This window comes from Primulina tabacum, chromosome 1, assembly GCF_025594145.1.
Source record: "Primulina tabacum isolate GXHZ01 chromosome 1, ASM2559414v2, whole genome shotgun sequence".
NCBI classification, from domain to species: Eukaryota; Viridiplantae; Streptophyta; class Magnoliopsida; order Lamiales; family Gesneriaceae; genus Primulina; species Primulina tabacum.
Window position 1 is genome coordinate 8,882,550 of NC_134550.1, and position 25,449 is coordinate 8,907,998.

Genomic DNA, 25,449 nt, shown 5'->3' on the forward strand with positions numbered 1-25,449 from the left:
TCGCGTGTGCAGAATAACTAGTATTTTATTAAAGTTGAGGATATGATAGTAACTACTAGGAAGGACACCAACTTTTTCTTCCAAATTTACCCTTATATGATACTAATATTACACTTTTGTTTTGTTTTTTTTAAAATTTCAACATACATTCTTATTTTTATTTTTTTATTTCAACAATTCAAATATCAGTTTAGTCCCTCCATAATTTGTCAAATTTCACTTTAGTCCATCGATGATGATAAAAAATATTGTAGCGCACAGAGCAATTAGTATTTTATTAAAGTTGAAGGCATGATAGTAACCACTTAGAAAGGACACCAACTTTTTCTTTCAAATTTACCCTAATATAATATTAATATTACACTTTTTGTTTTTTAAAAAATGATTTCAACACACACTTTTATTTTTTTAAAAAAATATCAATTTAGTCTATAATTTGTCAAATTCACGTTAGTCCATCGATAATTATTAAAAAACTTGTACACATATGTATCGCGTGTGCGGAATAACTAGTATATATATATATATATATATATATATATATATGAGACGAGTGTAATATATATTATTTATTTAATTAAATAATATATGAGAAACTGTAATATCCTCAGCAAAATTAATGTCTGCAGTCTGCCCCGAAATACTTCCTGTCACGCGACATCCAACTTCCTCCACACGGAAGGCGCGTTTGTTTCACCCACTCCAATGTCGCGTACCTCGACTTTCAAAAAATCAGACAAAATTCAAAATTCAGAAAATCCCCCCTCTCCTCCTGCCTATATAAACTCTTCGTCTCCCGGTCCACACCAATAGCAAGCAAACCCCACAATTCTCTATACCTATAGGAGCAAATCTCTGTACCTACCTCAATTTTCGTAGCCAGAAGCCCAAAAAATGCGTGAAATCCTTCATATCCAGGGTGGCCAATGCGGCAACCAGATCGGAGCGAAGTTCTGGGAGGTGGTGTGCGCGGAGCACGGGATAGATTCCACCGGAAGGTACAGCGGCAACGACGAACTGCAACTGGAGCGTGTGAATGTCTACTACAACGAGGCGAGCTGCGGGCGGTTTGTTCCACGCGCCGTGCTCATGGATTTGGAGCCTGGTACTATGGACAGTGTCAGATCTGGTACGTACGGACAGATTTTCCGACCTGATAACTTCGTTTTTGGACAGTCCGGTGCAGGAAACAACTGGGCGAAGGGTCATTATACCGAGGGAGCGGAGTTGATCGATTCGGTGCTCGATGTGGTGAGGAAAGAGGCGGAAAATTGTGATTGTTTACAAGGTATTCTTTTAATTTGTGATAATTTTGTTTCTGAAATGCTTATTTTCGCCTAGGCTTTATGTTGCTTTGTGGAGTTTTTTTTAGGTAATTTTTCGATGACAATGCACTAAATTAAATGGTCCTCTCTATTGGGGTAAAGTGTGATTTTTTAGATCTCTAGTTGTATAAATATTTTTCTCCCATTGGATTTGTTTTTGTTACACTTCATAAGTCTTTATGTTATTTGTAGCTATACTTTTATATTAAGGTATGAAGCAGTGGCTAAAAAATATTGAGTTTTTTCTTTCTTGTGGTCTATCATTGAGTTATTAAAAAATGTGTGGAGTTAAAAAGAAATTGGCCATTATTTGTTTTCGTTATATTCTTTCCATGATCTGTTTACCATCTAATATTGTTATATATGACTGAATTTTTTTAAGATAATGTGTGTTTAAGGTGTTGAAAGTGTTTTCTGAGTGGTGGATGTTTATTCCTTTGCGGTGTTGATTTGATTCAAATTTTGTTTTCTTCCTGTTCCATTTTTAGGTTTTCAGGTCTGTCATTCTTTGGGAGGTGGAACAGGATCAGGGATGGGAACTCTTCTTATTTCTAAGATCAGGGAAGAGTATCCAGACCGCGTGATGCTTACATTCTCCGTCTTTCCATCCCCTAAGGTGTCGGACACTGTTGTTGAACCCTATAATGCTACTCTATCTGTCCACCAGCTTGTCGAGAATGCGGACGAGAGTATGGTGTTGGATAATGAAGCACTCTATGACATTTGTTTCCGAACTCTTAAGCTCACCACTCCAAGCTGTAAGTTTGTCTTCTTATATATCTTTTTGAATTCCTAGTGATAAGTGCTCTATATTATTGTTAGTTCTTATCCATTAGCTTGAATACAACATGTATTTGTTAGCAATGATGTTGTCGTTCTAAATTTTTTGGAGCTTTTGAAGTAGCTACAACATTGATATTTGTGTCTTTTCCACGTATGATATGCAGTTTCTTGTAGATTTCAGGGGGCATGTTTCCTGTGGAATTTAAACTAATAGAATTATATCAATTTAATACAAATTTGATTATTCTTATTAAAGCTGATAACAATCTTTGCTGAACAGTTGGAGATCTCAATCATCTGATTTCTGCCACCATGAGCGGGGTGACTTGCTGCCTCCATTTCCCTGGCCAACTCAATTCTGATCTCCGTAAACTCGCTGTCAACCTCATCCCATTCCCTCGGCTTCACTTCTTCATGGTTGGGTTTGCTCCACTCACATCTCGTGGGTCGCAGCAATACCGAGCCCTCACTGTTCCCGAATTCACCCAACAAATGTGGGATGCAAAGAACATGATGTGTGCAGCTGATCCTCGCCATGGTCGTTACTTGACTGCCTAAGCAATGTTCCGTGGCAAGATGAGCACGAAGGAGGTCGATGAACAAATGATCAACGTACAAAACAAGAACTCATCTTACTTTGTTGAATGGATCCCTAACAACGTCAAATCCACCGTATGTGATATTCCTCCAACTGGCCTTAAGATGGCATCGACATTTATTGGTAACTCCACTTCGATACAAGAGATGTTCCGTAGGGTCAGTGAGCAATTCACTGCTATGTTCCGTAGGAAGGCATTTTTGCATTGGTACACAGGAGAGGGCATGGACGAAATGGAATTCACCGAGGCCGAGAGCAACATGAACGATCTAGTTTCTGAATATCAACAATACCAGGACGCATCAGCAGAGGAAGGATATAATTATGAAGACGAAGAGGATGTTGAGGAGGAAGCATAAATTCTCGCCATGTTTCTAGTTTTGTAATGTGTGGATTACATTTAATTTGTTTCAGCCTGCTTGTTTAATTGCTTTTGCTTGAGCCTACCTGAAAATATTGCTTTATGTGCTTTTTTTGTTGGACGACATTTACTCACCCATAAAGCAATGCTGGGTTCGTGTTCTCTCTACTTTTGACCGAATAAAAACGTAGGTTTTGATGTGTTTTCCATGAATTACAGGGAATTTGTATTATCTGCAATTTTTTATGCTCTACACACTCTTCAAGACATCTCTCTTTTGGTATGTGAGTTTAATTATTAATGTAATGGATGATAGATATATTTTGGTGTCGTATTTTTTCATACTCTTTTCTTGTTTATAAAAAGAAAATGGAAATATGTTTTTGGAAGTTTGTCTGTATTAAGTTTTCCATTTTAAAATTTAGCTTCCATAAATTGAAATTGATGCTTTTCTATGTAGTTATTATATTTTGGTGACTGTTTTGAATAATAGTTTATTAAAACTATGGATTGTCATAAAATTTTAGGATTTACATCTTAGTTACAATCAGTACATGATTAAAAGACGGAGGATTATCATAAAATTTATAATAAATGGTTCCTCGCAGCGATTGTTGCACCAACTAGTGATATAAATAAACCACCATTCATGATATCTTCTTCGGAGTTTACAAGAATAAAGCAATATTAATCTTTCCCAACGCAAAATACTATCTTTCATTGCCAATAGAGCTTAAGGCTACAAATTCTTGACAATTATACAGAGCTGAAGCCCATATTTGGTCGCACATTTTCTTGATCTAAGCTCCGAATTTGGGAACCTTAGCAATAGAAATCTGTGCGAGGAAGTGTTCTGCAACAATTCTCCGTTGGATTTTCCCGGTAGCGGTTTTCGGGAGCGAATCCGTGATGAAAACCTTCTTTGGGACCTTGAATGCAGCAAGATTTTTCTTGCAGAACCTTGAAACCTCTGCTTCATCCAAGTTTGATCCTTCCCTGGGAATTACCGCACAATTAATCTGAAAAAACAGGCACAAAAGTCATGCTGCTATGTGGAAGTCGATAATTTTGATGCTTGGTCTTCTGTATGTCATTTTCATTTACGCGGGATGCGTGAACTTCAAGTGAGTACCATGAACCAAGTGTGCGAATAAAAGATCTTTCTGGGTCACTATCGAAGTAATGGGTTGTTTTTCATCGCGACAACTTTTGTTTGCAAGGGGAAAGTTGTAATCTTTGAAAAGGGCATTAAATCATGTCCACGGAAAACACACAGCTAGAACTACCACATATTTTGCAAATCAAGACAGTGAAAGATTTGGCTTTAAAGGCGATATTTTTTTTACCTCTTCCCCATACTTATCATCGGGGACTCCGAACGCCACGGCCTGAGCGATCTCCGGATGGGACAAAAGAACGGCATCAACTTCAATCGGCGATATCTTTTCCCCTGCAATTGTCGAAAAATTTTATGTCACTTATGCTTTGTCACCTCGCAAGATTTCACGTAATTTTCACGATAAAGCAATAACATATATCAGGTAGAAATTTGCAAACGTTGCCTTCAAAGAAATTTGACCACAAAGTTCGAGGAGAATCACGAGCATATACATTGACCACGCAATTTCCCTATCGTCATCTTTTCAATAATATATTATACTTATTATGTATAGGTACAAGTTTCATTAATCTATTTGAATAAAAAATAAAATATAATTTACCATAAAAGAAGGGCATCACCATCAAATTCATCGGGCACCAAAGTCTTGGAAATAACTAGTACAACTTTACCTTTGTGTTCAAATTATTATTTATGTCATCGAACACTAGCGCTCAAACGAACGATGATACCATATTCGTAGAATAATTCTAATTTATACCGACTCCTAAGTAAGACAAATAAGTAAATAAAAATAATCTCATACAATTGCTAACGAATAAGCCAAGAACAAAATAATTACCTCCACGATTGATCAACTCCTTGATCCTCCCAACAAGATGCAAGTAGGCGTCGGGATCGAAGAAGCCGACGTCTCCGGTATGGAACCACCCGAATTCGAAAGCCGATGTATTAGCATCCGGATTATTCTTATACCCTCTAGTAACATTTGGACCCCTAATGCAAACCTCCCCATTGACATTAGCCCCTTGAACCACCCCCTTCTCATTCAATATTCCCATTTCTTGACCCACGGGTTTCCCGACCGACCCGGGCTTATGCGGGCCATCCTCGGGTAACGGGTTTGAAGCCATCAAATGAGAAGCCTCCGTCATGGCGTATGCCTCTAAAACCGGTGCCTCGAACGCCTCCTCTAGCCGTGCCATGATCGCCGGCGCCAATGAGGCACTGCAGCTCCGGATGAACCGGAGTTTCGGGTAAAACGGTTCGGGTTTGGAAAGGTGGCGGTCGAGTATGATTTGGTGGATGGTGGGTACGGCGGTGTACCAATTGGCCTTATACTTGATCATATCCGACCAGAAGGTGGAAGCAGAGAACCTGCCGGCGGCGGGAAGAGCTACGGCGGCTCCAGCGCCAAGAGAGCTTAATAAACCGGCTAACAAGCCGTGGACGTGAAACAGGGGAAGAACGATCACGGTGGAGTCTGATTCAACGATTTTATACACTTGTTTAATGTTCTGTATAGATGAATACAGATTGTTCTGGGTTAAAGGGACGCCTTTGGGTCGGCTGGTGGTGCCGGAGGTGTGGAGGAATAGGGCGACGTCGGAGGGTTGGTTTATGAGTTCAGACAGGGAGTTAAGGTCTACCCCGGCCGGAGATGGAGAGAGTACAATACCAGAATCGGCGGCTGGTAAAGCGGCTGAGATATGACCGATGTTTAGCTTCGCGGCGGCGGCCTTGAGCGGGCTCGTTGCCTTCTTTCGAAGTGAGAAGAAGCTTAGATTCAGAATCTGATAAATAGAACTCGAATTCGTCGAATGTGTAGGCGGAGTTCAGCGGCGCCGCCGTGGCTCGGACTCGAATAACGGCCAGAAACATCACCACAAACTGCCATCGGATATTAAAATTCATCAGTTCATTCAAATTGTTCAATCAACACCAAGATCGAACCAGAACAACAACCAAATAAAAAATGTTCATTTTTCCAACAGAAAAATCTAACAGAAAGAGCGTGAAAACGGAGGAAACACGAATCAAACAAGCCTCCAGCCAAATCAAAGAGAACCCATCTCGAAAATAAACGAGTCGAAAACTCACCTCCACTGTGTTGGGAAAATTAAGCGCAACCACATCGCCGGGGCTCACACCAGCGGCGACGAGCTGAGCGGCGGCCTCCTCCACCATCTGATTCAGGCGTGAGTGGGTGACATCGAACTTCCCGGATACCGAAACGGACCTCCGGGAAGGGAATTTCCCGGCGACATGCTTCATCAAGCCGGTGAGAGTAGAACTAGCCATCTTTAATAAAAAAATTTCGAGAAAAACCCAACGAATCTTGTACGAAAACGAACCCAAAATCACAAAATACCGAGAAGGGTTGTGATAAATATTCGTGGGTGAAAAGTTTGATGCACGAGCGCGTGTATATATATAATATATATATATAAAGGGAGAGGGTGGCATTGGTTGCGGGGAAGTGTGGTGTATTTGTGCCACGTGGTAACTTCCCCCTGATTATAACATGCTTCTCAAATTCATGAGCTTCACTCCACATTCAATTAAAATATTGTTTTAAATTCTTTAAATTTCTATTTGTAAAAAAAAAAAATTAGTACACGTATTGCATGTGTTTAATCTGCATTGCATTTTCGTTATAATTTTAGAAATTAATTTAGTTTCGAATCTCATATACTAACTAATGTTCTGATCCATTTTATTAGCGTATGACATTCAATAAGATACGGCTAAGTGTATGTCATCGAGGGTTTTCGTGATATTTTCTTCGGTAATTTATGCATGCGCATTTGCTCGTCTAATCTGAAGATTTTCGAACGAGATCTTGTATGTTGGCTTGTCAAGTTGAAGGACATCTTCTTTGTTAAATGCCTAAAGATGAACAAGTTTCATCTTCTTTGTCACATTATAAAATTATATTATATCAGCCATATAACGTGACAAAGCTCATTGCATTTTTTATTTTCTTTATAGATGAGACAATTAAACTGATTAAATTTAATAATTTAATATTTTAGTACAAGTATTGGGATTTTACTCAACCTCACTTGCTAGTCACCTCCTTCTCCGCAAATTAAGTAAGATGTCCGGTTAAGAGAATAACTATCGTGTCGGCTCCCAAGCTATTCGACAATTTTAAATATCAACTATTTTTGACGAGACAATGATTTGACATCAAACACATTAGCAATTCGCGTCACTATATCATCATTATCAATTTTCGATAACATATAATCATTTTCTAGACGTCTTTTTGCATAAAAAATTTATTTGTGTCGAATATTAACGCACAAGTTAGGAGCGCTGGTGTTTGAATGAGAGTGTATAGAGTCCACGAATTAGTGCCCAATCTTGACCAACACAAGTTTCATTTTGAGGTTAGAAACCAAATAGGATTTGGCTTCTTTTTGCAAAAGCCAACTTTTAAAACCAAAAGACAAATTTGTCAAAGAAGACCCGACTCTTGGCATGGGTTCGGGCCCTTCTCTTCTCCATAACTCGTCCAATCATATTTTTGTTCAAAAAATTTATGTTTTCTTTTTTTTTTAATGGGATTTTTTTTTCCTTTAATTAAAAGAAATGAATAATTGTTTAAATGATTTATTTTATACCATATATAAAGAATATGTACGACCTCGACCAATTTTTAATTTGTCATTCTCTTCCTATCAAGTTTCGATAATTCTAATATTGCTCAGTCACTTAAATTATTATATGACATCTGTCAATTTTGTTAATTATCATATTACTTAAATTTTATAATATATAAATATTGATGCTATCATGTTCCACAATAGATTATAAAATTATCTGTACCCCATATATTATATTATAAAAAGTAAAATAATAATAATTTGTATTATATTATATTATAAATTTTCACTATTGTCCGCATAGAGACAATCGAGATGGTGGTAATATTTGGCTAGAATTTTCTAAGATTCCTAACCACAATTACTCCTGTGGCTATAGGTCTTCGAGAAAATTATTGGTTTTAAAGCATTGTTTTTGAATTTAAAATGCAATAATATTTTCAAAAAAAATCTGTAATCTATTCTATAATTAATTTCAAACAAATTAAATGTTTATAAATTCGTTGAAAGATCAACTAGGCTCCACGGCTCACAGAATAATAGGTTGATATATATCTTATGACGCAAGAATTTCAACTGCATTTTTTTTTAAGAAATAAAACTATAAACTTTAAATACACCATTTATATGTTTATATAGTATTAACATTTCATTTGTGTGATGCACTGAGTGTTATTTTATGTAATGATTAAATTAGTAAGTATTAATAGTTGAATAATTATTTAAAATTATTAAGATAATACAATGAATATATTTAAATTATGAATATTGTTAGGATATTAAATTTAATCTATCTTTTTTGTAAATGATTTTTTTTTTACTAAATGAAAACAAATACAAAAAATTTTGGAGCATTAATAGAGAAAATGCTTTTTGCATGCAAGTTTATATATTAAATAATACAGGAAACAAATTAAATATCTTGTGTTCATATATGCTTGAGAATATATAATGTCTTTTGTTTCTTTCATCTTCTCTGTATTCATTCATAAATGATTCTCTTTTTAGTATTCATTCATAATTGATTCTCTTTTTAACTTTATATATTTATAACAACGATGAATTTGACAAACAGAACGGACATCATTTTCTTTTAAACAAAAAAAAAATACATATTATATTTTAAAAAAAAATTTGGCCTCAAATTTTATTAGGTTGTCATTTTGATAGACTTCGACTTCGATCCCCTCGATTCTTAAACCTATCTTCAATATTTGTTAGGATAAAAAATAACAATTTAGAAAGAGGGGCATGAAATGATAAATAATGTGCATGAAATTCAAACTGTGTTAACATCTCAAGTTAATATTCCGATAAAACTAAGTAAAATGAGCTATTAAAATACTTTAAGTGCGAAAACAACTCAAAATACTAATTGAATAAAATAGATGTAGATGCAATATATTAGTTCAATTTAACGAGTCAACAACACTAGTAATTACATATAAGATAAGTAAATTATTGAAAGTAAAGGGAGACAAAAATTTATTTATGGAAGTTGAAAAACTATGTTTTTGGGTCTCAGATTCTTCTGTTTCTAAAATGATTCACTATATATTTGATTGATACAAACTATACTCCTAGTAACTCTTTTTTTTAACTTGGTTTGTTTAGAAACAATGTGCTGACAGTTACAGTGATTTTTACAGTACAACGAAACTCGTGATAACAAAAGATGAGTGAGAATACAATGTGCACAATATGATTGATCTGATAGAACTTTTGTATATAAACAAAAACAGCTTAAGATAAATCTTTTTCTAAGATGTTATGTAACTTGAGAATGTGTGATGAAGCTAAAAAATGTTGCGGCAGTCTTCTTCATTCTTGATGCATCTCTTTTTATAGGTGTTGGTCTCACAACGTTAATAAATAAAAACGGTACTCACGGATGTACTGGGTATCCGACAATTAAGCAGAGAGTATCACATGTCCTTGTCGTGTTTAAAAAAATAGTAACAACCAATTCAAATTTCTTGGACACTTGTTAAAAAGGGGGTAATCCACATATCTTTATTATGTCTTTGTTGACAACACTTGTGAAGGGAAATAAGATTTCGATTTTAAATGATATATTTTATTTATTTCCCTAATAGAGTTTTCCTTGTTAATTTGATTGAGCAAATATTTGATATGATTTTGCCTTCCTTAGATAATGAGATCTTAATTCAAGAGATATGGTATTAGTGTTTAAAAAGAGTTTATTCCTAATAAAACTCTCACTTTCCTTGTATTTTAGGTTTCCTTGAGGAGATATGATTCTTCACCTATAAATAAGAAGAAAAGCTCATTGATAGCCGCCGCTTCAATATCGACCATACATACACACATGTTGCAGAGATTTACAGAGAAAAATTATTCTCGAAGCCGTTGATGTTTGGAGTGGTGATTTCCGTGTTAAGTTGAATGGTGCCAACATCTATAGACAACATCCGTAACGATGTTGACTGAAGATTGCATCTAGTTGATAGTGGTTTCCGGGATCAAGTTTTTGCTTTCTTGTTTTAGTTTTATTCTGGTTGTTTGTTTTTTAGAAAGCATTTGTTTTCTCAACTTGTTGAGGAAATTGATTTTTGACATAATCACTAGTGTTAGGTTTTTGTAAACGATTTGGTTTTTCTAGTGATTAATTTTTGTCATAAGGCACCGCACAAGTATTAAATACTTGTGCATATTTAATCTTGTCCATCTATTAATTTCAAATCAATTTGTGTTATAAAAGTTAATTTTCCGCTGCATATAGATGTTGTCCGAGATGTTGTAACATCTGGCACAACATTTAATTCTGATAAAACACAAATTTACTGTTTTACATCCTATACTGAAAGTCTTATTATTTGTAGCATCTATCGGACAAAATAATCCTAACAAGTGGTATTAGAGCAGGTTCTTGATATACTAAGTGCTGATTCTGGTTTTTGTTTTTGTTTGACAGAACTAATCCGATGGACAATTCATTTGCAAGCGCAGCACTTCGACCACCAGTTCTAGATGGTACCAATTACAGCCTATGGAAGGTCAAAATAAGATACTATATAAAAAATCTGTAGATGAACGGGCATGGCAGCGTGTCATCAATGGATGGACTCCACCAGTCATGATAGATCAAGAGGGTGACAAACGGCCAAAGCCTGAAACTGACTGGACTGCTGATGAAGTGCAAAATTCGAACCACAACTCAAAGGCTTTGAATGCTATATTTACATCGGTTGACATGAACATATTCAGTTTAATCACAAACTGTACTTCGGCTAAAAGTGCATGGGATATTCTCCAAAGTCACTGTGAAGGGTCTGAGAGTGTGTGACGAACCAAATTAAGGATGCTTACTTCCAAATTCGAGATGATGAGGATGGAAGAATCTGAGAACATACTTGAGTATGATCGTCGCCTACGAGAAATTGCTAAGAGGCATTCAGTGTTGGAGAAGCTATCTCAAATGAGCGCCTAGTTAGCAAAGTCCTCCGTTCTCTGCCCGAAAGATTCAACATAAAAATTTGCGCAATAGATGAGGCTAAGGACACTTCTAAGATGGCATTGGAAGACCTTATCAGTTCATTACGTACTTTCGAGATGAACTTGGACATGCAGAAGAAGGATAAAGGGAAAACAATTGCACTCCAAGCTTCAAATGACTCCTACAATAAACTCCTTCAAATATCTCAAGTAGTCAATGATTCTGATCTCTGCGAGGATTCTATCTCTTTTATCACAAAAAAATTTGGTGATTACTTGAAAAGAATCCGAGATAAAAAGAAGAATGCACAACTATCTAAATTTCCTAGCCTGCCTGCACCTAAAAAGTCACAACAGTACCCTGCCAAGCAACAATTTCAGCCACGGAATGAAGGCAAGGGACAATACAATTCAAAAAGGTACGATTCGATGCAGTGTAGAGAATGCAAGGGCTTTGGACACTATGCCAATGAATGTGCTAACCGACTGCGAAAAAACAAAGGCTACAATGTGTCTCTAAGCGATGAAGAATCTGACGCTGAGGAGAAATCCACTGATGAAGAAAGTCAAACCTGCCTTGACTGCACTATTTACAGAAAATTGCTGGCTGCAGGTGAATCCTTTAGGTGTTGCCCTAGGTGTTGCCACACCTGGCCGCAACATCTGCAAAAATTCAGTATGTTTGAAATCCACAACTTCTGGAAATTTGAGTGGAGATGATCAATCAGAAGCTGATTATGAAGAACTCACTCTTGAGAGTGTGCAAAAGCTTTATGAAGAGCTGTTTGAAGATTGGACCAAAATAAACAAGTTGAACTCAAGTCTCATGAAGGAGAACGTTGAACTAAAAGCCGTAGTTGCCAAACTTGAAGTAATTTTGAGCAAAAAGGACTTGGAACTTGGTAAGACTAAAGAAAAACTTCAAAAGGCAACTGAAACCTTGTCCAAGTTTAATTCAAGCACATCCAAACTTGAATCCATACTTTTGATGGGAAGAGATGACAAGAAAGGCTTAGGGTTCAAAGACAGTGTGTTTGAAATAGGTGAATCTTCCAAGTCTACGGTTTTTGTGAAGGAAAAAGCTGATACATCTCCACAACCACAATCCAATTCACCAATCAAAATCTCTTCTTCAAAAAGACAACCTGCTGCACCAATCGCTAAGAAAAGAAAACGCAGGTATGTATGTCATTACTGCTTTAAGCCTGGTCATATAAGGCCTTACTGTTTTAAACTCAGGGATGATCGCAAGAATCAAAAGTCGAGTCGGATGTTGCCCCGAATGTTGTCCAACACTTTCCACAACACCTCCCACCATCGACCTACAGTAAGACAAATTTGGGTCCCAAAGGTAAAAACTCATTGTAAAGTTGTATATACCTCGTTAAAAACTAACACTGCAGGTCATTGGTACTTTGATAGTGGAAGCTCCCGTCACATGACTGGATCACGAGAATGTCTCACCAATTATGTTGAGCAAAAAGGTGGCAAAGTTACATATGGAGGGGGAGCTAAGGGAAAAATTGTTGGAAAGGGTATTTTGAAAGTTGAAGGACTACCAAAGCTCCACAATGTGCTTCATGTTGAAGGATTAAATTCAAATTTGATAAGCGTAAGCCAACTGTGTGATGATAATTTGCTTGTTAAGTTTGATAAACATACTTGTGAAGTTTTTGATGAATCTGACAAGTGCATAATGACAGGTACAAGGTCTTCGGATAATTGCTATCAAATAAGTGAGGAACTTTCGTGCAAACATGTGCAAATCACCGAACTTGACCTTTGGCATCAAAAACTCGGACATGCAAATTTCAAAACCTTGAAGAACTTGAGTAAGTACCATGCAGTTAGAGGTATGCCTAATCTTTCATCTGGAATATCATATGTGTGCGGAGATTGTCAAAAGGGAAAACAGACGCGTGTGTCGCACCCAGTGTTGCCAACATCTGGGACAACATGCTGTCTGGAATTACTGCACATGGATCTTATGGGTCCCATGGAAGTAGAAAGCATTGGAGGTAAGAAGTATTCTTTTGTGTGTGTTGATGATTTCTCGCGGTTTTCATGGGTGAGCTTCATTAGGGAGAAATCGGACACTTATGATGTGTTTAAATAATTGCTCACAAGAATCTCAAACTTCCACAATTTAAAAGTGAGAAGGATCAGAACTGATCATGGTAAAGAATTTGAAAACATATCCTTCTCATCCTACTGTGACAGGAAAGGTATTTCACACGAATTTTCAGCACCAAAAACCCCACAGCAAAATGGCATTGCCGAACGCAAGAACAAGACTCTGCAAGAAATGGCAAGGGTGATGCTAGCCTCAAAGAATATTTCAAAGCGTTTTGGGGCTGAAGCCCTTAATACAGCATGCCATATATCGAATAGAGTCTATTTAAGAAGTGGTTCAACCATGACTTCTTATGAAATCATTATGGGAAAGAAGCATAACCTTAAATATTTTCATGTTTTTGGTTGTGTTTGCTACACTTTGAATGACAGGGATCAACTTGCAAAGTTTGATTCAAAGAGCGACAAGTGTTTGTTTTTGGGCTATGCCACAAATAGTCGAGCTTATCGCATGTTTAATCTAAGAACTAGGACTATTATGGAATCCATTAATGTGGTGTTTGATGATTGTGCAGATCTCAAGAGGAAAACTGATGAAGATGACGTTGAAGACCTTCTGGACAATCCAATCTCACTGGAAAATGCAGATGTTGCAACATCTGGCACAACATGTGACACTGAAGACACTGAATCTGAAGAACCGCATTGCAATGATGATACAGTAGATGATGGATCGTGTATTCCAAGCAAAATTCAGAAAAACCATCCATCATCTCAAATAATTGGAAACATGCGTGGAGATGTTCAAACTCGGAAGAAAGAAAAGATTGATTACCGAAAAATGGCTGGACTGATTTGCATGAGTTCTACATACTCACAGGTTAGATTTTCATGTTTTATATCAAATATTGAGCCTAAAAATGTTGACGAAGCTTTGAAGGATGAGTTTTGGATTAATGCTATGCATGATGAACTTGAGCAATTTGTTCGAAATGATGTGTGGGACTTGGTTCCACCTCCTGACCATGGTAACATAATTGGTACAAAATGGATTTTCAAAAATAAAACCGATGAGTCTGGAAACATCATTAGAAACAAAGCAAGATTGGTTGCTCAAGGGTACACACAGGTTGAGGGGGTTGATTTTGATGAGACCTTTGCTCCTGTAGCCCGTATTGAGTCAGTCAGACTACTACTAGCCGTTGCATGCTACATGAAAATCAAAATTTTTCAAATGGATGTTAAAAGTGCATTTTTAAATGGTATTTTGAGTGAGGAAGTGTATGTTAGACAACCTAAGGGTTTTGAGGATCCACACCATTTGGATCATGTATACAAGTTGAAGAAGACACTTTATGGCTTGAAGCAAGCACCACGTGCATGGTATGGGAGATTGACTGAATATCTACTCGAAATTGGCTTCAAACGAGGTGAGGTAGACAAAACTCTTTTTATTCAAAAGTCCAAAGGTGAGATTCTTATTTGTCAAGTATATGTTGATGATATAATCTTTGGTTCTTCCTCTCAAAAGCATGCTGATGATTTCGTTGAGTGCATGTCATCTACATTTGAAATGAGCATGGTTGGTGAGCTAAATTTCTTTCTTGGTTTGCAAATTAAACAAATGCATGAAGGCATCTTTTTGTGTCAAAGCAAGTATGCTAAGAATTTGATTAAGAAATTTGCAAATAAAAACCCAAAACACATGAAAACTCCTATCGGATCGAGTAAGAAATTGTGCAAAGATGATGTTGCCGAAAATGTTGACAACACCTTATATCGTAGCATCATAGGTAGCCTCCTGTATTTGACTGCCAGTCGCCCTGACATCATGTTTAGTGTTTGCTTATGTGCTAGATATCAATCCAATCCTAAAATTTCTCATTTGAAAACTGTTAAACGTATTTTACGTTACATAGCAGGAACAATTGAATTAGGATTATGGTATACACACGAAACCAACTCAAACCTGGTAGGATTTTCTGATGCTGATTGGGCTGGGGATTTAGATGATAGAAAAAGCACTTCTGGGGGGTGTTTCTATCTTGGCAATAATCTGATTTCTTGGCATAGTCGAAAACAGAACTGTGTTTCACTTTCCACTGCTGAATCAGAATATGTGGCAGCTGGAAATGCGTGCACCCAACTTTTATGGATGAATCAAATGATAGAAGATTATGGGCTTAAAAGTGAATCCTTAGTCGTGTATTGTGATAATTCTAGTGCAATTAACATTTCAAAAAATCCAGTACAACACTCTCGAACAAAGCACATTGACATAAGACATCATTTTATTCAATATCTTGTAGAGAAAGGATTGATCCAAATGGAGTTTGTTGATACAAATAACCAACTGGCCGACATATTCACCAAAGCATTGGATTTTGAGAGATTTTCCAACCTTCGGAAATCTCTCAGCATGTGTTCTGCCTAATCATTCTTGGATGTTGTCTCAGATGTTACAACATCTCGGACAACATCTCATTTGCATATACATTTATAGGACTTAGACATTCTGCATTGCATTCATACTGTGATATGATGTGTTGAACATGTGTAGCATAATTCTCTGTTGCACCTACAATTCCTTGTTATCAAACTTCACACCTTTACATGTGAACTTAGTCACAGAAAGATTTGAAGTGTGGTCACTTGACTCTAACCAATGTGACAAGTAAACGAAGTAAAATTGAAAAATCAAGTGATGGGTCTGTGATTAGAAGGAAAGATGGAAAAAGCTACATAAAAGAGCCCAATGAAGGCTGTGCTTTTAGTGTGGGAGCTACCCATTCTAAAATTAACACAGAAATAGAAAAAAATGGAAAAAGCTACCTAGAGGAGTCCAATGAAGACTGTTCCTCTAGTGTGGGAGCTACCACTTCTAGGTTAAAAAGATTATTAAGTCACTGAGTGTGAAGATTATCAAATTTTGTTTTCAGGAACTGTGGGTGTTGACTGGAGATGTTGCCAACATTTGTGACAACACTTCATCTGTAAACATATCTCATATTTGCTCTCATGTTTTTATCTATGTTCCATTCTGTTTTTAGGCATCCATAAGTCATGCATAAACATAACATTGTGAATTGGGTAATGAGGTTATTTGTATTACAACAAAGACGTTTTGTGACAAATCCAATCTTCGCAGGAAATCGAATTAATGTGCACCTTGATGGTAAGTGGAGCTATAATTCGATGTGGGTTTTATGACTGGAGTTAATTTTTGAACTGATATTGCACAAAATTATTGCGATAAACTCTGAAGGCAGTAACGATTATTTTTCTACCCGTTGTTCTTTTTGAATAATCTGTTACTAATTTTCTTACCGTTGTACTGTGCGCTCATTATTAACTCTGTGAGTTACACCGCCTAATTCATCTCTGTTTATTTAATCGGTTCTCTTAAATTTCACAGCGGCATCTCGAAATTTTTCTCTGAAAGAATATTTCATTGTTTCAAAATTTTTTACTTTCCTCCCTGTTCGTAAATTAATTTTCGATCTACTATCAATGGCAGGAAAGGGATTTGACCCCCATGATATTCGAAGTGAAATGGGAAACACAGATGATGTTGCCCCCAGCACGACAACATCTGTTACAACACCCACTGTGGAATCGCCGCTACCTTTGATACTTGCTGTTGAAGACGCAGTGCCCCTGGAGATTATTCAGCCAGGTGAGCCTGGTAATCCATAGGATATTGATAACCCACCTATCATTAGGGTTTTCGATCCTCCCTCTCCTCCAAAAAGATGCTCAAAACGACAAGTTGGGTATAACCCAGACCTCACGCCAGGCAAACGTTTCCGATACAAGGGTCAGCCATCCACTCGCCCCTCGCTGATTGATCCAGCAGACACCTCCGGTGATGACTCTGATGATGCGAATTATGAGTTTGTGGCCCGCAAGAAGAGTGCCCCTCCGCCTACGGAAGGCAAGTCTACCTCCATCAATGCCACTAACACCACTGAGCAAACAACCCATGTTCCTCCACAAGAGATCTCGCCCTCCACTGCAGAAGAAATCACGTTGGCCCAATTTATGGCCAACCTGAAACATCAGAAAAGTGACGCCCCTGTCGCTCCTGTTGCTCCCCAAGAAACTGAAAAGTCCACTAATTCCAGCAATTTTGCTGATACTCCTGCTGCAGTCAATGAAGCCCCTGAAACAAACAAGGCAGTGGACGAGGATACTGTCAACGATGTTGCCGACACCTCTGACAACACTGATCTTAGCGAGTATGATCTAGACGGTAGCTACAACTTCAAGTTTTATACTGAGAAGTCACTCTCCAACTGGGATCTCTATACCAACATGGAGTTTGTTGAAGAACGCAACGCTGATATGGCAGCCTTCTCCCGAAACAATTTGATCGAGTTTCTTAAAACTCGTGGTCTGCTCTCTACCGTCTCATCTGTATTGCCCTATTGCCATAAAGCTGTGGCTGAATTCTATGGCAATCTCTCATCGGGGGTCAGTGATCCAAGATCGGCCAAATTTGGCAAGGTTTTTGTACGGAACAAGATATATAACTTTGACCCGCAAATCATTAATGATTACTACAGCACACCATCTGTTCCTGAAGGCCCTCCACCAGATCTTGATGAGGTAGTCTCTGTACTAACTAGTGGATTGATTGGCAAATTCCCTGCCCATCCACACAAGGTCTCAGCTGCTAAACTCACGACCATATACTCTGTCCTGCACAAGGTTGCCACCCGGAATTGGACGCCGTCCACAAACACCACGGCGGTTACCAAATCTCAAGCACTGACTCTGTTTGCCATTGGCAATGGCACTCTTAATTTTGGGCGTATGGTATTTTACACTGTGATGCAGTATGCTGATGGGGGATTAAAGTCATCCAAACTCCCATTTCCCAGTCTGATCTATGGGATACTGGTGTCTCAAGGGTTTGTTCGCAATGTTGATGAGGGTCTGTCTGATTTCCGAGAAACAATCAAAATTGCCAAGGCTCTGTTCAAAGGAAACCGCAAAGTTGACCTTCCATGGAAAGACTCATCCAACGCACCGAATGCTACTGGACCATCTCCTGCGTCTACCTCTCGACCACCTAAACCTGGTTATGTGAAGATTACCGTAGCGGGTGCCCAGACCCATCTCGATCATGCTCTTAAGAAAATTGCCCAGGCTAAGGCCGACTTGGCCTACTATGAGAGTTTGGCTGCTGCCATCAGTGTCATGTTAGATATGGCCGTTCATGGACAAAAAGGGGGAGATGATCAAACTGGTGCTGGTCCGTCAGGGACCAAGGATGATGAAGAGGACAGTGAGGATGAAGAAACTGAGGATGAGGATGATGAAGATGATGATGTTTAGATTTTGTTGGTGTTTAGATTTTGTTGGCTTAAATGTTTCTATCTCTACTCTTAATTGTCTGTTAATATTTCTGTTTGTATTCTTGTCTTGGCTAATATCTCTAACTGTCAATGGAACTGGTGCAGGTGTTGTGTTAAGTGTTGCCAACAATTCTAACAACACCCCGTACTAACAATATTTTTTTCAGGGGGAGAAAATCTAAAACTCAGGGGGAGTTGATTTGATCTTAACAAGGATAAATAAGTTTGATCTCATTTTGTCCAAGAAAGGCAAAAAGGGGGAGAATGAAGGGAAATAAGATTTCGATTTTAAATGACATATTTTATTTATTTCCCTAATAGAGTTTTTCTTGTTAATTTGATTGAGCAAATATTTGATATGATTTTGCCTTCCTTAGATAATGAGATCTTAATTCAAGAGATATGGTATTAGTGTTTAAAAAGAGTTTATTCCTAATAAAACTCTCACTTTCCTTGTATTTTAGGTTTCCTTGAGAAGATATGATTCTTCACCTATAAATAAGAAGAAAAGCTCATTGATAGCCGCCGCTTCAATATCGACCATACATACACACATGTTGCAGAGATTTACAGAGAAAAATTATTCTCGAAGCCGTTGCTGTTTGGAGTGGTGATTCCCGTGTTAAGTTGAATGGTGCCAACATCTATAGACAACATCCGTAACGATGTTGACTGAAGATTGCATCTAGTTGATAGTGGTTTCCGGGATCAAGTTTTTGCTTTCTTGTTTTAGTTTTATTCTGGTTGTTTGTTTTTTAGAAAGCATTTGTTTTCTCAACTTGTTGAGGAAATTGATTTTTGTCATAATCACTAGTGTTAGGTTTTTGTAAACGATTTGGTTTTTCTAGTGATTAATTTTTGCCATAAGGCACCGCACAAGTATTTATACTTGTGCATATTTAATCTTGTCCATCTATTATTTCAAATCAATTTGTGTTATAAAAGTTAATTTTCCGCTGCATATAGATGTTGTCCGAGATGTTGTAACATCTGACACAACATTTAATTCTGATAAAACACAAATTTACTGTTTTACATCCTATACTGAAAGTCTTATTATTTGTAGCATCCTGTCGGACAAAATAATCCTAACAACTTGAAATAAAGTTGTAGATAGTCTGTTTTTTCAGAGAATTTTTTCAAGTCAATCTGCGAGCTGATCTGTCTTGCTACAGATTAATTGTGGACAACTTGGTTCACTTTAAGCTGATGTAGATACTCTTTAGATCGAAATAGTTGGACAACTCGAATTGTTTGTCCGTTTTTAACTTCTAACATTGTAGTTGATAAGTACATGACTTGATATTCTTTCAGCCATAGTGTTGTAACAGTTCAATGATCTGTATTAATTATTTTATCTTAAGTCAGATCAGTTTTAGTTTATGATCACCAAAAGTTATGTTTAAATTTTATTTTAACTATATAACAACGATATATAAAAACTAGGACTTTAACTTCACTCCCAAGGCTTTATTAGTAATTTTAATTGTCATCTTGTCTCGTTAATCTACTTCTAAAAAATGATGTAAGTATTAGTTAGCATTAATTTATTCAAATTTCTAGTTTCTAACAAAAATTAAGACATATAATGATATTTAGAAGTTTACTTTTATAGATATCACTTTTAACGAGGAATTACTATTTTTTAATGCAAAAACTCAACTTATATATATATATATACACACACATGTGGGATGCACATAGTATTAAAATTAGTAAGTATGAATCTTAAAATAATTACTTAAAATTATTGATATAATAATATTATATAAATTTTTTTATACTATATTTGTTCATAATCAAATAAGGTCAACAATCATGTCGTCAAATTGAATTATTTATCATTGCATTTGATATATTGATTGAGTGAAATTATTACAAATAAAAAAAATAATAGAAAAGGTATTAAAAAAATCATATATTATTTGTTTATCAAAATTTTTAAAAATAAATAAATAATTTTTTTTAAAAATCATTTATTAGATGAAAAATTTGATTAAAATTTTTAATTATTTTCTAAACATTTTACAAAATATTTATATTAAATTTTTAATTAAATAATGATGATGATGGCGAAGATTATATTGATATATGGACAATCAATATACTTTATTTAATATTTTAGAGGATATAAATTTGTCTTTAGTGAAATAATAAATTTTTTTACTCTTATCATTTAATACAAATTATTACTTTAATTACTTATATAAATATATTAATATATTTTTGTTTAACATTATTTCAAAATCATTACATATAAATAAATATATGAGAAATCACAAGAAATATTTTAAAAAATAAATAAATTAATGATATTGAAATTTGGAACATTATTAAATATATAGGACGAATTTGAAGTTTACTAATAATGATATCATCTGAAATTCATTACATTTTATATTAATAATGAATAAATAAATAAAATTTGTATTTACGATTTGACATAATCATTCTAAACAATAAAATTACAATCTAAATCCATTGATTTTACATCCATATCTTAAATACACCCTAAACTTCATTTTCTTTTCAGTCTTCCTCCCATACATAATTTTAAGCCTCTGATTTGCAAGTCAGAGACTTTTACATGAGAAAAATCACAAACATGATTCACGTTTTTTTTCATGTCTTTCATGTCCTTGTTTGTTGGTAAGCCGCGATCTCGCCGGAGCAATGGCGGTCGTGACTTAACAATTTACCGCGCGGCATCATTTACACATACTAACATTTGAACTAAAATTTTCTAATCGGATCTCTAAAATATATCAATTTTATTATTTGAAAACTTCCAAGTATCTTTGAAACATACAAAATAAAAATTCAAGAAACCCTTCTTAAATTAAATTAGCACAAAAACTCAATGTCAGATCTTCTCACAGGTTAATTTTGTCATACTGATATCCAAAAAATAATTTTCTTTAACAACAAGACGTGGTCTACTGGAAAAATATATGGACCGTCGATGACTTATAGCTCATCTGACACTAAAATTCCAAATTTGAAAAGATATCTCAAATTCGAGATCTAATGGTGAAATCCCGTCCAATTAAAAAAACATGAACATCACATACAAAATAAATATAGACCATTAAATTTATCGTGAGAATAATCCTCGTCATATCATCTTATTACCTTAGCATAGGATAAGCCTTCGTACTCTATTGTCAAAAAATAATAGGCCACGTACGTACTACATTATGTAATATCATATTATATTATATGAGTTGATCCAAAACTATACAGGCCCACGTATCTACATTACATTACATTACATTACATTACATTACATTATATAATATAAAAAAACATATATCAAAATCAAAATTCCAACTGTTTATCTTGGAGAAATTTCACTGTTATGACCTAATTTATCGTATAACGCGATAAAATGAAGATGGTGATACTTTTCAGATGTCAATGAATTTATTTGTGAGATTTCTAATTACCACGTGATTATTATCATAGTCCACAGAGCCACAAAATCTCTGTAAACTAATTCAGCATTACCTTCGAATTTAAATTCAATCATGTCTTTAGGAGGATATTGCCATGAGGTAGCATAATTTCACTTACACCACTCTTTATTACGGTATTAGATGTTATTTGATCAAATTACAGATTCACTTTTGAAATATGAACCAAGGGTGCACTGCGATGATACAATTCAAATCTTTTATATCGTATAATAAGTTAATGACATGTGTCATTCGTTCTCCTAGCAAGAATAATTATTGATCTCCAATACTTTTTATCTCAATAATTATATCAATTTTACAGTTAATGATAGTCGAACATGTAATGTATGACTTTGATATTCATATTGTAGGATCGACCGTACCACTTGTCTTTTGGTAAATGGATAAAGAGTAGATCTCTTATAAGACGATATCACGAATCTTTATCTTTGAGACTGGTCAACCCTACCGATATTCACAATAAAAAGTAATACTCTTAGCATAAAAAAGTAATATTTTTTCATGGATGACTCAAATAAGATATATGTCTCACAAAATACGACCCGTGAGACCAGTCTCACATAATTTTTTGTCATGGACAAATGCTCCAACCTAGACTTGAGTATAACGAATATAAAATATCGAGACCTAAATATTCGTATTACGTTGTGTTTTGGTGTAACGAATAGATAAAATTATTCCATTTATCACCCCTTGCTTCTATTTTTATGGCCCAAGTCTAAGCCCTTCAGTGGGCTTTCGAGATGACGGGCAAGATCAGGGGCGCGGTATGTGAAAAGTGAGACTACAATATCATATTTGATTTATAAAATACAATTAAATCGATTCATCTTACCAACATTTTCTCGACGAGAGCTGTTACATAGAGTTTTACAGATGTTTTTTACTTGACTAACATCGTTTTGCATGCTACTATATCAGTCCATGAGTTTACATAGTGTACACCAATATATAATGATGGTGAAATTCGTCATCATAAAATAAATAAATATGATACCTTTAACTACTCTTCACCATAAAATTCTTATTTTGTTTATTAAACGAAATATAAACAAAATAAAAACTCAAATATAAAATTGACGAGAAAAAAGTACTATAATAAAATTATAGTAATTCATTACTCATAATGATAAGTTACATTACAATATAATGTGACAAGACAAAAATATGTCATGTTATGCCAATCACGTTGCAAACCTCGAACCTCAACTTATTTATTATCTGGTTTGTAAAGACAAGTAAAAAACACATTACAAATCTGCGGCCCAAACTTCTATATCGTAGAGTTGGGATAAAATCGCAGAATATTAAAAAAAAATAGATATCGTATTTGAACTTAAATAACGGCGACGACGAAGACGATAATCTAGAAAGGAGGAACCGCAGGAGCAGGGGCCGATAGGAAGTTATGAGAAGTAAGCATGGGTGAATCCGGTCCAGGCGCGACTAATCCCGAGCTCTTTATCTCTACCATGCCGCGGCGGGCATTTGCTCCTTGTTCTTTACATAGCTTGGGAAGATAGATGCCTACTCATGGAATGAAATAATCAATATCAATCATTTCAAGAATCACAAAAACTTTTATGAGACAGTGTCACAAATGTAAAAAATTAATTATTTTTCACGATAATTATGGATAGTTGAAAGTACTGAATTACAGAAAAAATTATCGAAATAAATATCTTATGATACTGAATAACATGTATCTTACTGGTAGTTTGATTAATTAAATTAATTTTAATGAATAGTTCAAAAAAGTTTTTATATTGGGCGGCGATTACATTAAAATTTGAGATAATCAGCATCTCGATATAGATTAAACGTTCGACCCTACAGTGAGATCTAATCGTTGAAAAAGAATTCATGTATATTTTGACCTGCATGAAAATATACAAGTGATCGATCATTTTCAATTATTCGATCTACAGTGAAATTCCAAGTCATACGAATCCTCAACTTATAATGACTTCAAATGCTTACCTTCTCCAGCAGCAAGATTGAAGTGAAGATCTACAACGTTGGGGCATTTTCGATAGCATTCATCCGAGCAAAGCTTGAGCGCGAAACGGGATTCAAGAAAAGAGTCAGACGAGATCCCGAGCGTGTTTCTGTCCAGCCCACACGCATTTACGCATTCATCTGTTTCGATCAAGTTCTTGTATTTGTCGGCCTCGATCTCTGAAGTGCGGCACATGTACACCTCCTCCCCGCTTCTGCGCACGATCTTCTCCAGCACACATCGCCTCCCGGAGGATGATACGGCAAACGAGCAACAATTTTTGTCAAGATTCTCGCACTCCATATTGGCTGACAAGAAAATGGAGTTTACAGTTTATTTGGATCCAGTTATGAATTTTTAGATTTCAAAATCTTTTGATTTACTGTAAGCCTGTAAATATTCTTGGTTTTGCAAATTTAATTTTAAGACCGAATTTTAAAATCAAATAAGTAATACAATAATTCATAATTTTGAGACTTCAATAATACAAAAATACATTGCATCAGATTTTAATATTTAACTCTGGCAATTGTGTAAATTGTTGTAAGCCAAAGAGCGACTCACCTAGAATACCTTGCACCAAGAAGGCCGATACGAGAGCAAATACAATTGAAGATTTTGAAATCTTTTGTGAGGCCATAAATGCTTGTTTGATAGACAAATTGTTTGGTCAAATTGGGAGCCTAAAATCACTTGAAGAAGCGTTTCAGTAACAAGACAAGAAATCGATATCAATCCAATGCAAAAAACATTGGCTAGATGGGCACTCATTTATACATGAGATAACGGTGTGGAAAAATATACATGGAAACTCTACTTTTCAATAAGTTTGTGTTAGGATCAAGACTTTAGTATTAGGTCAAAAGTTATAGCTGTTTCAATGCCTAATTTTATTTTCTCTTATTTGTGGTAGTGCATAGTGCATCTACTTGAGTGTAATGGATTGGACTAATAGATCCATGAGCCGGGGATGTGCATGTCTATATGCTGATGATAAAAATCTGACATCACTCTTTTACGGGCCCACCTAGCCAACCATATCAAGCGGCGCAACGTCAGCATCTTAACATATGAAAACTTTTTAAGATGTCACCTATCCTAATATTATTCTCACTCATACAAGTTTAACTCAACAGTTTGGCACACCCATGTAAAAATATAATACATAAAAACTCTATTTTCCAATAAGTTTGTCCATTGATTTGACCACTATAAGAATACACTTTTATCTCATAAAATAGACAAAATTATCTTTGATATTGCTTTTTTAAGTTCTATAACAAAAAT

General features: G+C 35.7%; 2 protein-coding genes and 1 pseudogene across 2 annotated transcripts; 1 reads left to right on the forward strand and 2 right to left on the reverse strand.

The window, feature by feature from the left end:
- The first annotated feature begins 792 nt into the window (after positions 1–792).
- Positions 793–3,292, forward strand: LOC142539908 (tubulin beta-1 chain-like; annotated as a pseudogene).
- Positions 3,293–3,699: 407 nt separating this feature from the next.
- LOC142539915 (putative CoA ligase CCL9) lies at positions 3,700–6,601 on the reverse strand. Its single transcript, XM_075645682.1, is given in 5 exon segments — positions 3,700–4,086; positions 4,414–4,517; positions 5,029–5,926; positions 5,928–6,077; positions 6,288–6,601. Coding segments are annotated over 5 exon segments (1,572 nt in total). The 5' UTR covers positions 6,489–6,601; the 3' UTR covers positions 3,700–3,867.
- Positions 6,602–23,474: 16,873 nt separating this feature from the next.
- Positions 23,475–24,925, reverse strand: LOC142517725 (uncharacterized). Its single transcript, XM_075620124.1, has 3 exons — positions 24,727–24,925; positions 24,144–24,470; positions 23,475–23,690 (listed from the first exon to the last, which is right to left on the reverse strand). Exons 1-3 carry the CDS (start codon positions 24,800–24,802, stop codon positions 23,530–23,532), a joined length of 564 nt encoding a protein of 187 aa, XP_075476239.1. The 5' UTR covers positions 24,803–24,925; the 3' UTR covers positions 23,475–23,529.
- Positions 24,926–25,449: the final 524 nt, after the last annotated feature.